Here is a 13819-nt window from a genome sequence, read left to right on the forward strand (position 1 = left end):
CAGTCCTTCATGCCTTCTCTCTTTTTCCCCATTCCTTTCTTTATCATTTCTTTCTCCATTTCCTTTACTCTTATTTTCCTTTCTCTTATTCCCTCATTGTCTTCCTCTCCCACTCTTTCATTCCTCCTTCCATCTCTCTTTACCTCGTCTTGCTCATTCTTTTTCTTCATTTCTTTCTCTTGCTCTTATTTCCTCTCAAGTTCTTTCTCCTCTCTGTCGTTCCATTTCACTCTCTCTATCCATCCCTCCCTCTTCTCTTATTCATCTCTCGCTCTTATTTTTCTCCATTTCTTTTCAGCACTTACCCTTTTCTCCTCCTCCTCCACTTAATCTCTTATACACCTTCTTTCACTTTCATTCCATCTTCCTTTCCCTCATTCACTATCCTTGCTCTACCACTTTTCTCTTTCATTCCTCTTTTCAGTCTTTTAGTCTCTCTCTCTCTGTGCTGAGGTTTTAAGCTCTGATCAGTGAAATATAACAGCAGAATTGAGATTATTAATAATTCACATCGACTATTTCACCAAAGGAGGAGAGAGAGAGAGAGAGAGAGAGAGAGAGAGAGAGAGAGGAAACAACTCGGACCACAGGGCTTGTAAAGACCTAATGTTTTTCTGAAAAGTCCTCCGGTTCCCACCTGCTGCACTGGGGTGTGTGTGTGTGTGTGTGTGTGTGTGTGTGTGTGTGTGTGTCCATGAAAACTGCTGCAGTGTTTTTTTCTTCCTGACAACAACCCAAGATAAGAACAAATGTTCACTCTAATAATAATAATAATAATAAGAAGAAGAAGGATCCACTCTTCAGGGTTTTTTTTCCTCCAGTGGAATTTGTTATTTTCCAGATTCTATATTCTGCGCTCATGAACCAGAATATTGTGGGTTTAAATCCCAGCACCTTCAGAGTGTTTTAAAGCCTCGTCTGTTGGTCTGTGTCTGGATTTGATTTACGTCTCATCTGAAAGTCACTTTAAAAGCGTCTAATAAATAATTCATGGTAAAGCTGTTGTTTTTTTCCTGAAAGCTAGATGAGATTTTAAACTATTTATTACCGCGATTCAGAGCAAAGCGTCCTCCAAGAGCCCAAAAAATGTCCCACATATAACTTCATCTGCACTCCAGCATTCAGCGCAGCGGTTTTTTTTTTAAGGGACACAAACATTTTCTGGGAGAAGAACCTGAGAATAAAGGGGCAGAGTTTTGCTCCATTATTTTGTTCAGACACACCCACAAGCCAGGGACATGGCCGCAACACAGAGGCACGCCCACAAGACAGGCCCACACCCTCAAGAAGAGACCTCCGCACAAGAGGCACGCCCGCAAGGCAGAGGCATACCCTCAAGAGGAGACATCCCCACAAGAAGAAGCACGCCCACAACACAGAGGCACGTCCACAAGGCATGGAGATACCCGCAAGAAGAAGCACGCCCACAACACAGAGGCACGTCCGCAAGGCATGGAGATACCCGCAAGAAGAAGCACGCCCACAACACAGAGGCATGCCCAAAACGCAGATACATGGTCACCAGGCTGAGACACGCCCACAATGACAGAACCCTTCAAAAGAACCCTTTTTCGGACGCCAACACTCCTTAATTATCCAATGAACCTTTAAATATCCATGGAACCCGTGAAAAACCGTTTTTCTGAAGCTAAAAAACCCTTAATTGCCAATGAACCATTAAAAAATATATGTTTTTTGTCACCCAAGAACCCTCAATTCCCCTATAAACCCTTAGAGAACCCTTAATTATCCCACTCTCATTAATATCTCCTGAACCTCTCAGGAATGAAATATCCAGGTACCTGGTAGAAGCCATGGGTTCTTCAAGGGTTCTTTGGGTTTTTGTTGAATAATTAAGGGTTCTTAGCTTTCTAAAAGGGTTCTCTTTGGAACCCTGTCAGTTTGAGAAACACTCGTTTGTAGTGTTGAACATAAAACCTTTAAACTGAAGAACCTTTAACAGGGTGCAGATCTCGTATAACCTTTTTACAAATTAACGCACAGTTTGTACTCTACATGCAAGATGAACATTTTACAAAAAAAAAAAAAAAAGGTTTACAGTTTTTTGCTCCGCCCCTCATATCTTCATGCACCCACCTGGCTCCACCCCTTACACCCTGGTGCTGTGATCATATGTTCTAACAGCGTAACCAGTAATTAAAAACAACGTATAGAAATCATGACATGAAGGTAAAGATGTACGATTCACAGTTGTACCATGAGGACTGAACTCAACATCTGTAACGGTGCAGATGTAATGACCAACTGCTGTGGATTTACAAATATAAATATCTACACATTTAAAATTTATTCAATAACAAACTTGTTGCATCCCCGCAGGAAAATTAATCAATAACAACATTGTGAGTATAATGTCAGCTTGAGAAAGTGCCCTGAACGTGCAGGAGGATCGAACGCTGGAATAAAATACAATAAAAAGAAGAAAAAAAAAAACAGTGAAAATGTCAGAAAAGCAGCTGGTACACGAGAAGGGAAAGAGGGAAAATGGAAAGAGAGAGAGAAATGTCAATGTACAGCGAGTTTAAGAAAACAAACCTGATCTCATGAGATTGCAGGTGTGTGTGTGTGTGTGTGTGTGTGTGTGTGAGCACTCAGTTGCAGTACAACTACCTGCAGGATTTTTCAGACCTGTTTATACAAAAACCAATGCAGTTCATTACTGATACGATTCGGTTCGACTCTGAAGTGATTTGGTTAAGCACCAATATGATTCAATTTAGAACAGATATGATTCAGTTCCACTGTGATATGATTCGGATCAGCAGCGATACAATTCGGATCAGCAGTCCTATGATTTAATTGCGCACCGACACGACTCGGTTCAACAGTGCTGCAATTCACTTTAGCACCAAAATGATTCAATTCAGTGCTGCTGTGATTCGGTTCAGAAAAGATTCACATGTGATTCAACACTGATACAGTTTAGTTCAGCGCTGCTATGATTCATTTCAGTGCTGCTACGTTTTGGTTCAGCTGCAGTGTAATTTGGTAGCCACTGAAAGAAACTTGATTCAGTGCAATTTGAATCAGTGCCAAAACGATTCATTTCAGCAGTGGTATGATGGGGTTCAGTACCGATGGCATTCGGTTTAGCATTGCCATGATTCACTTCGACGAGGGCGCGATTCGGTTCAATGACCATACGATTCAGTTCAACGAGGGCACGATTCGGTTCAGCAATAATGAAATTCAGTTCAATGAGGCTGCGAGTCAGTTCAATGAGAGCATGATTCAGTTCAGCAATAATGAGATTCGGTTCTGGTGCCCTGTGTCTGGTCGGAGTTTTATCGCCCCACTCCTGTGAAGGACGGCCCCATGAGGACAGTTGAGGGTTATACCTGTTAAAACTGTTAATATTATAGTCAGGCTGTCTGTTGTTGCCCAAATGAGGATGGGTTCCCTTTTGAGTCTGGTTCCTCTCGAGGTTTCTTCCTCATGTCGTCTGAGGGAGTTTTTCCTTGCCACCGTCGCCACAGGCTTGCTCATTGGGGATAGATTAGGGATAAAATTAGCTCATGTTTTAAGTCGTTCAAATTCTGTAAAGCTGCTTTGCGACAATGTTTATTGTTAAAAGCGCTGTACAAATAAACTTGATTTGATTTGATTTGGTTCAACAATAATACAATTCAGTTCAATGACAATATGATTCATTTCAACGAGGGCGCGATTTGGTTCAGCAATAATGAGATTCGGTTCAACGAGGGCGTGATTCGGTTCAGCAACAATGAGATTTGGTTCAGCAATAATGAGATTCTGTTGAACAACAATACGATTCAGTTCAGTGGTGCTACGATTTGAATCGGGCCCGATCCACTAAGATTCGGTTCAGGTAAATTTAAGTTTTCCACCATGGGAAAGTCTTCAGGACTGTGAGGATGAAGGAGCGTATATGAAACCGAACATGTTAAATGCCTTTTTGCTATAAACTACATTTTCTTAGATATGGGTGCACATACTTTTGCACCCAACTGAAAAATAAACTTAAATATTCAACATTCACTAAATATTTTCCGAGCGAGTTGTGAAGGTCACCGCTGTAATTTGGCTTCTTATTTATTTTAACATTTAAAACTGTTTTATAAACATTTTATTTGAGTTTTTTTTGACCCATAAATATTATTTTAATATTTAGATTTTGAAAGCAGCCGGACTCACCCTGGGTTGCCAGTTCTCGTACTGTTTCTGCAGGTTCGCCCCGATCGTCTCCAGAGCCTTCTGTGGACTCATCGATAGAGGATCTGGACAGGACACAAATAATTACACACACATTATACAGGAGAATTCACCAGCACTAATCACGTTACGAATAATTACACGCTGAAACTGCGAGTTTGACAGACAGCTGACATCACCTCCGCGAGATGGGAGACGGGTGTTCATTAACACCTCGTTATGTCTTACAGTAATAACAATACAAACAAATTAAACTCGGCTCCTGAATAAACAAATCTCTGCTTGCTAAATTACACTCGATTAGTGCACAAGTGCCAAAAGGTAATAAAGAAAATGCACACGATCGGCGTTTCAGTGGCTCGGAGACAAAATAAAGAATTAATAATAAAAATAATAAACTGCTTATGGATAACAAATTCATAACTTCATAAAAGAAAATCTCATTCCTGAAGGCGAGCATGTCAGGCCGTTTTAATTCCATCACACAGTTAACGAGTGTCAGGATGGATATTAATATCGATCACGCCATCGGTTTATTATATTCCTGGAATTACTGGGATGTAAAAATCACTTTAAGCAAAAATGGAATTAAAACAGGTAATTAAATTATCCTGAAATAAATTAAACAAAACTGAATTAAATCTGCTGCAGTTTAATGTGACTAGTCAAGACTTCCAGCTTCCAGACTCCTGTGGATGGATGGATGGATGGATGGATGGATGGATGGATGGATGGATGGATGGATGGATGGATGGATGGATGGATGGATGGATGGATGGATAAATGAAAGTAGTCATGGAGGAATGGATGGATGGAAGGATGAGTGGACAAAGATTAAAGGACAGTGAAAAGATGGAGGAATACATGGATGGATGGATCAACAGTTGATTTATAAGAAGATACTAGATAATGGATGGATAAACAGATGGATGGATGGATGGAACATGGATTAAGGGACAGACAGATTTAGGGGTTCATAAATAGATGAATGGATTGTGGAAACTTACATTAAAGAATTAATGGATGGATGGATGGATGGATGGATGGATGGATGGATGGATGGATGGATGGATGGATGGATGGAGAAACAGAAGAACAGACTAAGTGACCAAAAGACAATATTGATAGATGAGTGGACAGATATCTGGGATTAATGGATGAGGTAATTAATAGATGGATGGATGGATGGATGGATGGATGGATGGATGGATGGATGGATGGATGGATGGATGGATGGATGGATGGATGGATGGATGGATGGATGGATGGATGGATGGATGGATGGATGGATGGATGGATGGATGGATGGATGGATGGATGGATGGATGGATGGATGGATGGATGGAGAAACAGAAGAACAGACTAAGTGACCAAAAGACAATATTGATAGATGAGTGGACAGATATCTGGGATTAATGGATGAGGTAATTAATGGATGGATGGATGGATGGATGGATGGATGGATGGATGGATGGATGGATGGATGGATGGATGGAGAAAAGGAGAAATGAAGAGAGTAACAAACTCCTGTACTGATGAAGTGACCGACTGTAAAACCTCAGATCGCCAGGAAAACTGGATAATCAATGAGACTCAACAGTCGATGGATGGAAGGATGGACAGGTGGGTGGATGGATGGATAAACAGAGGTGATGAAGAAAAGAAAAGTGAGGAGCTTAAGGGTTGTCAGGAATGAAACGGGCTCATGAGCAGATACAGACGATGGAGGAATGAACAGATGAAAGGATGCTACCTATCCAGCACTCCAGCCGGGCGCAGGGCGACGTCTTCACCACATCGGGAGGGTCGACTCCAACGTTCAGGCAGAGAACGAGTGCAACACTCACCGTCTTCATCTACAGAGAGAGAGAGAGAGAGAGAGAGAGATTTAACTTGCAATCACAGCTGATGAATGAATATTCAAATTAGACATCATTTTAAATAAAACAAAATTGTTAAATATTTAATTGTCAAACATAAAAAGACATACAACGCACAAGTTAATTATTTTTACAAAATTAATTTTTTTTAAAAAAACTGCATGAGGAAAAAAAGAGAAAACTCAAGCTTTAGCTCATAAAAAACATCCAATAAAAATAAAACAGTCATAAAAAAGATTAGGAACTTTAACTACAAAACCAATCATTAACTACTCAACAGCTAGTAATGTTCTTTATTATTAAAACACACACACACACACACACACACACACACACACACACACACGATACAAGATGGAGAGTTAAGATGGAGCGCTCAGCAGTTTGATTGACAGCTGCTGTTGCCACGGCAGCACTGCTCCAGAAAACAAAGATGGACGACCTCGATGTAACTGCTAAACCTGAAAAAGAAAACCTTTCACCAAACGCGCACACAGGCAGTCGCTCTGACAGCAGCAGCACATCACCAAGCATTTTAAAGCCATTATGGTCCATTTGGCACGTCGTCACGCTGATGCGTGTTTTAGGTTTATAGTCGCTTTACGAGCGCTCAGGAGCAGAGAAGAGGCTCGTTTATCTAAACAGTGCTTTCAGCATCCCATCTCTCTCTCTTTCTCACACACACACACACACAGAGCAGCCCAGATGTGCACTCAACATCAAACACACATCGTTTTATTAAAATAAACAAACCATGGAACAACAACAACAAAATCAATCTAATGTTACATTTCCTCGACAAAATGAAACACCCAGCTAGCTAATCATCTCACTCGCTAATGCTATACCATTATCTAACTAACTTCCACCTAAGAGACTGATGGACATTTTAGCCAATCAGAGCCAAAAACTTAAGACACACCCCTTTTTTGTCACTCCCTTTCTCTTTCCATACCTTACCCTTCATAAACGTTTCTATTCCTGATTTTTTTTAAATTTCTTAAATCTCACTTCACTCATGCTTCACTTCCTGTTTTCTTTCTTTATTTCGCATTTTTTCACTTCAGTCTTTTTAGTTTAACTTCCTTCTTTCTGGAGTTCTTTTTTCCTTCTGTAGTTTTCCTTCTCCCATTTTGATTGCTTTCTTTACTTTGTTCTTTTATTCAATATTTATTCCTTTAGTTCTGTCTATCTTTCTGTAATTCCTACGCCTTTCTTTCTTGCGTTTTTCTTTTTTAATCGTTTACAGCTTCAGTCGGAAGTTTACGTACAGGGACATGAAGGTGATATCGGACTCTCAGAGACTTCTCTGAACTGATCTTTTTCTGTAGCAGAAGGATTACAACACATCTTTAATAGAAAAAAAAAGAATCTGGTGCACAAGTTTTAATTTATTTGGGGTTTTCTGAAATCAACACAGGGTCAAAATTATACACACAGCCACAGAATATGAGGTTACATCTCCCTGAGCGAGTTTCTCCTTCACCAGGCGCTTCTGTCAAAATTCTGGTTGGATGTTTCTTCTCTCTTCTCAACAGAATTGGTAGAGTTCAGATAAATGTGTGTGTTTTCTGGAAAAGACCCGACTTTACTAACAGTTCACATATTTTTGGAAGGGTTGAGATCAAGACTTGGTTTAAACTTCATGTTCTCCTGCTTTATCCTCCACAACCAGCTCTGATGTGTGTTTGGGGTCATTGTCCTGTTGGAACACACAACTGTGTCCAAGCTTCTGATGGTTTGAGGTTCTGCTGAAGAATCCTGAGATTCTTAATGATTCTATCCACGTTGTTCAGTGCACCAGTTCCACCTGATGCTACCACCACCGTGCATCACACCTGGTCCAGTGTTCCTCTGAACCCCTGGTTATTGTGGCCAAATAACTCAATCTGTGTTTCATCGGACCATAAAACTTTCCTCCAGAAGGCTTTTTCTTTGTCCATGTGATCAGCTGTAAACTTTATTCAAGCTTGAAGGTGTGGATTTTGGAGCAGGAGCTTCTTTCTTGGGCAGCAGCCTCTCAGTCCATGGTGATGTAAAACTCACCTGACTGTAGACAGTGTTCCAGGAGTTTCCAGTTCATGGCAGGGCTGTGCCTTGGTGGTTCCTGACCATCTGAAGCAATTTCCTCTCAGCTGAGGAGGACAGTTTGGATCTTCTTCCAGTAAACTGGCTTCACCTCCCAATAACCTGAACTTACTCTACATACAAACAGTTGTTTGAACCGATGTTGGAATCTGCAGGTGTTTAGAAATGACTCCAGGAGACATTCCTGAGTGTAAATCTATGATCCTCTTTCTCAGATCTGCACTGAGCTCCTGGGACTTTCACACTGTACTGTGTGTTGGTCAAAGCAAAGTGTGTTAATCAAACCCTTTTTATGTTGTGAACAGAGAAGCTTCCAGCTGCAGTCAGTCATCACTAACAGGAAGGTAAGAGGCCTTGGAGAGTTTAAGACATTTTGGACTTTCAGCTCCATGGAATTAATAATCTAAGTGGCTGTGTGTAGATTTTTGACTCTGTGTTGTTTCAGGAAATCCAAAATAAATTAAAACTTTTTGCTACAAATTCTTGTTTTTGTTTCCATTAAAGATGAATGCTGTATAATCATTGTCACACACACACACAAAAAAAAAAAGAGTTTAGAGAAATCACTGAAAGCCTGATATTACCATGACGTTCATGTCCATGTAAGTAAACCTTTCACAGCAACTGACATTCGTTCTTTCTTTCCAGCCAAAGAGAAACGGTTGCATGTTGCAAGAGTTAATGTTTTAGAACATATCCATGACATGCCTGTGTAACTTTTGAAAAAGTCAGCGTTTGGAGTTTCCAGTCCTGCGTCCGTTCGGAGGTTAAGAAAACGTGACGAGTGTAGAAGAGCTAAAAACAACGCCACTCCACTATGAAGGCGATAAACAGCTCGCTTTAATCACTTTGGTCAATCCAGAATATCAGTGGAATAATTAATAAACGACACAAAACGGTTCCGAAGGTCATGTGGAACTGAGATGAAGAGAACCATGGAAACATCTGGGAGGATATACAGGTGTTCGTGTAGAGGTCACTGAACAATAAACCAAAGTAAAGTAAAAGTCAGTGGAGTTTCGAATCTGTTCCTCTAATGAATGCGAATCATTGAGATCAGGAATGACGCTAATGACATCACGGCACGATCCAACATCCGCAATTAACGGCTCATTAAAATGCCATTAAAGAGGCGCGACTCTGTATGAGGTGAGAGAGCGCCGCGATCTATCGCTCAAACTTGACATGAAATTATCTGCAAAAAAGCTTATTAATGGATATGTTGTAATTTAGCATGATGAATGAGATAATAACGAATAAATCACTTACGCAAAAACTTAAACGATAACCGAGCGTCAGAAAGACAGATGTTGGGTTAAGAGTAATAAAAATAATTCCAATATTTAATACACAAACACACTGTAGGACCCTTCACTAAAAACACCACTCTGCTCTTCTGGGCAGAAGAGAACAAAGTTTCTATTAGAAACTGTATGTGCTGTCATTAGGGTGGCACGGTGGTGTAGTGGTTAGCGCTGTCACCTCACAGCAAGAAGGTCCGGGTTCGAGCCCCGTGGCCGGCGAGGGCCTTTCTGTGCGGAGTTTGCATGTTCTCCCCGTGTCCGCGTGGGTTTCCTCCGGGTGCTCCGGTTTCCCCCACAGTCCAAAGACATGCGGTTAGGTTAATATGGGCGGCCTTGGGCTGAGGTGCCCTTGAGCGAGGCACCGAACTCCCAACTGCTCCCCGGGCGCTGTTAGCATGGCTGCCCACTGCTCTGGGTGTGTGTGTGTGTGTGTGTGTGTGTGTGTGTGTTCACTGCTTCAAATGAGTTAAATGCAGAGAGGAATTTCACAAGTGTGTGATGAATAAAGTTGTGCTTTATTTCTGTCTCTCTTTTCTCCTTCTTTTTAATGCTTTGCACACTTTTACAGTGCTCTAATTTTGTCTTTTTTCCTCCCTCTCTTCATCTTTCTTTCTTTCCATCTCCTGCTGTTTTTTTTTCTTTCCCTGTGTCTTTCTTTCTCCACCTTTTATTTATTTTCCACTGGTCATTTCTTGTTCTCCTACCTCACCCCATTTCCTCCCTCCTCCTTCCTTTCCTTCTTTCAATTCATCCCTTCATTCTCTTGTTTTCTATCTTTTTCTTTCTCCCTTCCTCCATTCATTCCTTCTGTGGTCTTTCTTTCTACCTTCCTACCCCGGTCCTTCCTTCTTTCTTTCTGTTTCTTAACTATTTCTTTCCCTCCTTTCTCTCTTTTTCCTGTCTTTATTTCTCTTTGTTTCTGTATAATTTATTGAAACGTGTTATACAAGTTGTTTTTCATCTTGTGTAAAATTTTTCAGTATAAATTCTTCCTTATTTTCACTCTCACTTGCTGTTTCTGAGGAGCACAGAGTTTTTAAGAAATGCCAAAGAAATCTCTTCCTTCCTTTCATGCATTTCCTTTTCTCCTTCCTCCCCGGTTTCAGATCAGAACTCTTTGGTTATTCCATTTATTCTGCATGTAATAAATTAAAGCTTTTAACACACACACACACACACCGTGTAGAACACCCCACATTAAGATTCAGTTCACAGCACACACACACACGCGCGCACGCGCACCTAAAATAATGTCAGACTAATGAGGAACACACACAATGTGGCCTGGCTGTAAAAATTCCTCACATAAACCCGGAGTTCATTTCTGAGGCCGTAATTGATCTGGTTTCATTTTCTAATTAATGTTTGTAAAAGAAAATTGCCTTGAGGGGATCTACAGTGATTAAACAGTCACTTTAAACTGCCATGAAACTGACAGAATGCTCATGATGTTACAGAGCAGTCAGGATCTTATAGAGCAGTTATTATGTTTCAGAAACATCATTATATTACAGAGCGATCATTATGCTACAGAGCAGTCATTCTCATACAAAAACACCATGCTACAGAGCTGCCATTATGTTACAGAGCAGTCATTATCTTATAGAAACCATATGTTCCAGAGCGGTCATTATGTTATACAGCAGTCATTATCTTACAGAAACAGTATGTTACAGAGCGGTCATTGTCTAATAGAAACTGTATGTTCCAGAGGGGTCATTATGTCAGAGTGTTCATTATCTTAGAGAAACAGTATGCTACAGAGCGGTCATTATATTACAGAGTGGTCATTATCTTACAGAGGGGTCATTATCTTACAGAAACCGTATGTTCCAGAGCAGTCATTATCTTACAGAGTGGTCATTATCTTAGAGAAATAGTATGCTACAGAGCGGTCATTATCCTACAGAAACAGTATGTTACAGAGCGGTGACTGTCTCATAGAAACTGTATGTTCCAGAGCAGTCATTATGTTAGAGTGGTCATTATCTGAGAGAAACCGAATGTTCCAGAGCGGTCACTATCTTAGAGAAACAGTATGCTACAGAGCAGTCATTATGTTACAGAGTGACCATTATCTTACAGAAATAGTATGCTACACAGCAGTCATTATCTTACAGAAACAGTATGTTACAGAGCAGTCATTATCTTAGAGAAACAGTATGTTACAGAGCAGTCATTATCTTAGAGAAACAGTATGCTACAGAGCGGTCATTATCTTAGAGAAACAGTATGCTACAGAGCGGTCATTATCTTAGAGAAACAGTATGCTACAGAGCGGTCATTATCTTAGAGAAACAGTATGCTACAGAGCAGTCATTATCTTAGAGAAAGAGTATGCTACAGAGCGGTCATTATCTTAGAGAAACAGTATGCTACAGAGCGGTCATTATCTTAGAGAAACAGTATGCTACAGAGCAGTCATTATCTTAGAGAAAGAGTATGCTACAGAGCGGTCATTATCTTAGAGAAACAGTATGCTACAGAGCGGTCATTATCTTACAGAGTTGTCATTATCTTTCACACCAGTCATTACCTTACAGAAACAGCATGTTACAGAGCGGTCACTATGTTACAGAGCAGTCACTGATTTGTAGAAACCGTATGTTCCAGAGCAGTCATTATTTTATAGAAACCGTATATTCCAGAGCAGTCATTAAGTTATTGAAACATCATTATGCTACAGAAACCTTATTTTATAGAGCAGTCATTATATTAGAGAAACTTCATTATGCTTGAGAAACGTCATATTACAGAAAAGTCATTATGTTAATCAATATTGCATTATAATCCATTCATGTGGAACGTACGTGGAACAAATCCCAGTGAACAAGCTGTTACTATAGCAACCATAAAGGAGCGAGTATAGTGTTTGATTATTCACTAAACTGCACAGTGACGATCACTGATTACTCCATTTATTATAAATTAAAGCCGTTTACACACACACCTTCTAAAAAGACACACACACACACACCTCACAGTGCGCTGTGTGGAAAGCTAATTTAAGTTTATAAAAAAATAAATAAATAAAAATAAACCTTGTGGGCTTCATCGGCTGTTTATTACATTAATATTTTCTTTTGTGTGAATTTTAGCCGATCAAACGCACAGCGATCAAAGCTGAGTCGCGCTAGCTATGTGGTATCACTGCAACCATGACAACAAGCAGTAATCTTGACTCCACTGATTACTAACACAGCAACGAGCGATTGTATGAGGATTATGTTTTATGTACAGAGTGTAAAAGCTGTTAATAATATCACAATAAACGGCATGCTTGAGCGTTATTGTCCAGCTCTCACACCTCAGTGCTACGGCGTGTGTTGTTGCTGTAACTGATGATGTGCATCATGGGAAATCAATGCAACAGTGTTATCCCTCTTCATCCTGTGCATCATTAGCAGCTGATTGTGTTCCTGGAGCTCACTGAGTGATTCATGAGCATTAGTAAGTGATGGCGAATACAATACTTTCCCACTGCGAGATTAAAACGTCTGAAGACAGCAGGATGAGTGAACTCGTCACGTCTGGAGTGCACTTATTTATGCAAACAAGACGTGTAGCTTCTGTCATTCTGAAAGATGGATTTATATTTTATGTTTTCATATTTTTAAATATTATCCCGAATCATACCAACGTCATTGTGTAACTGCTGTATTGTGTCATGTTATTGCTATATTATTGCATCATGTAGCTTTATCATGACACACTGTTTAGCTGCATCATGTCATGTCGCCATCATGTCATATTGTGTAGCTGCTGTATTGTGTCATGTCACTACCATGTCATGCAGCTGCTGTATCACATCACTTTACCATGGCACGTAGCTGCTGTATCGTTTCAGGTCATCGCTGTATTATCGTCTCATGTCACGATCAAGACGTTGAGCTAGCTAACTGCATCATGACATGTCGTCGTTGTACTGTGTCACATCACTTTATCATGACGTTATGTAGCCACTGCATGTCATGCCATCACCTTATTATTGCATCATGTCAATATCATGACATGCTGTAAGCTGCTGTATCATGTCATGTAGCTGCTATATCGTGTCATGTCACTTTATCATGAGGTGTAGCTGCTGTACCGTGTCATGCTGTCGCTATATCATGACGTGTAGCTGCTGTATGATGTTATGTTGGCGCTATCATTACGTAGTTGTTGTATCGTGTAATGTCGCTGTATCATAACGTGTAGCTGCTGTATCATGTCATGTTGTCGCTATCATTACGTGTAGCCACTGTATCATGCCATGTCGTTTGTATCATGATATGTAGCTGCTGTATCATGTCACGTTGTCGCTATATCATGACATGTAGCTGCTGTATCATGTCATGTCGCTGTATCATG

At 40.4% G+C, this 13819-nt stretch overlaps 1 protein-coding gene across 3 annotated transcripts in view; it reads right to left on the minus strand.

Moving 5' to 3' along the window:
* rptor (regulatory associated protein of MTOR, complex 1) overlaps positions 1-13819 on the minus strand; it is a 138825-nt gene that overhangs the window by 112857 nt on the left and 12149 nt on the right. For all 3 annotated transcript variants that reach the window (XM_060918608.1, XM_060918607.1, XM_060918606.1), the window contains exons 3-4: positions 5948-6050; positions 4177-4259 (exon numbers count right to left, since the gene is read on the minus strand). In XM_060918608.1, the coding sequence (XP_060774591.1) occupies positions 4177-4259; positions 5948-6050 (186 nt within the window). The remainder of the gene's footprint in view (positions 1-4176; positions 4260-5947; positions 6051-13819) is intronic.

Source organism: Neoarius graeffei, chromosome 4 (assembly GCF_027579695.1).
Source record: "Neoarius graeffei isolate fNeoGra1 chromosome 4, fNeoGra1.pri, whole genome shotgun sequence".
NCBI lineage: Eukaryota > Metazoa > Chordata > Actinopteri > Siluriformes > Ariidae > Neoarius > Neoarius graeffei.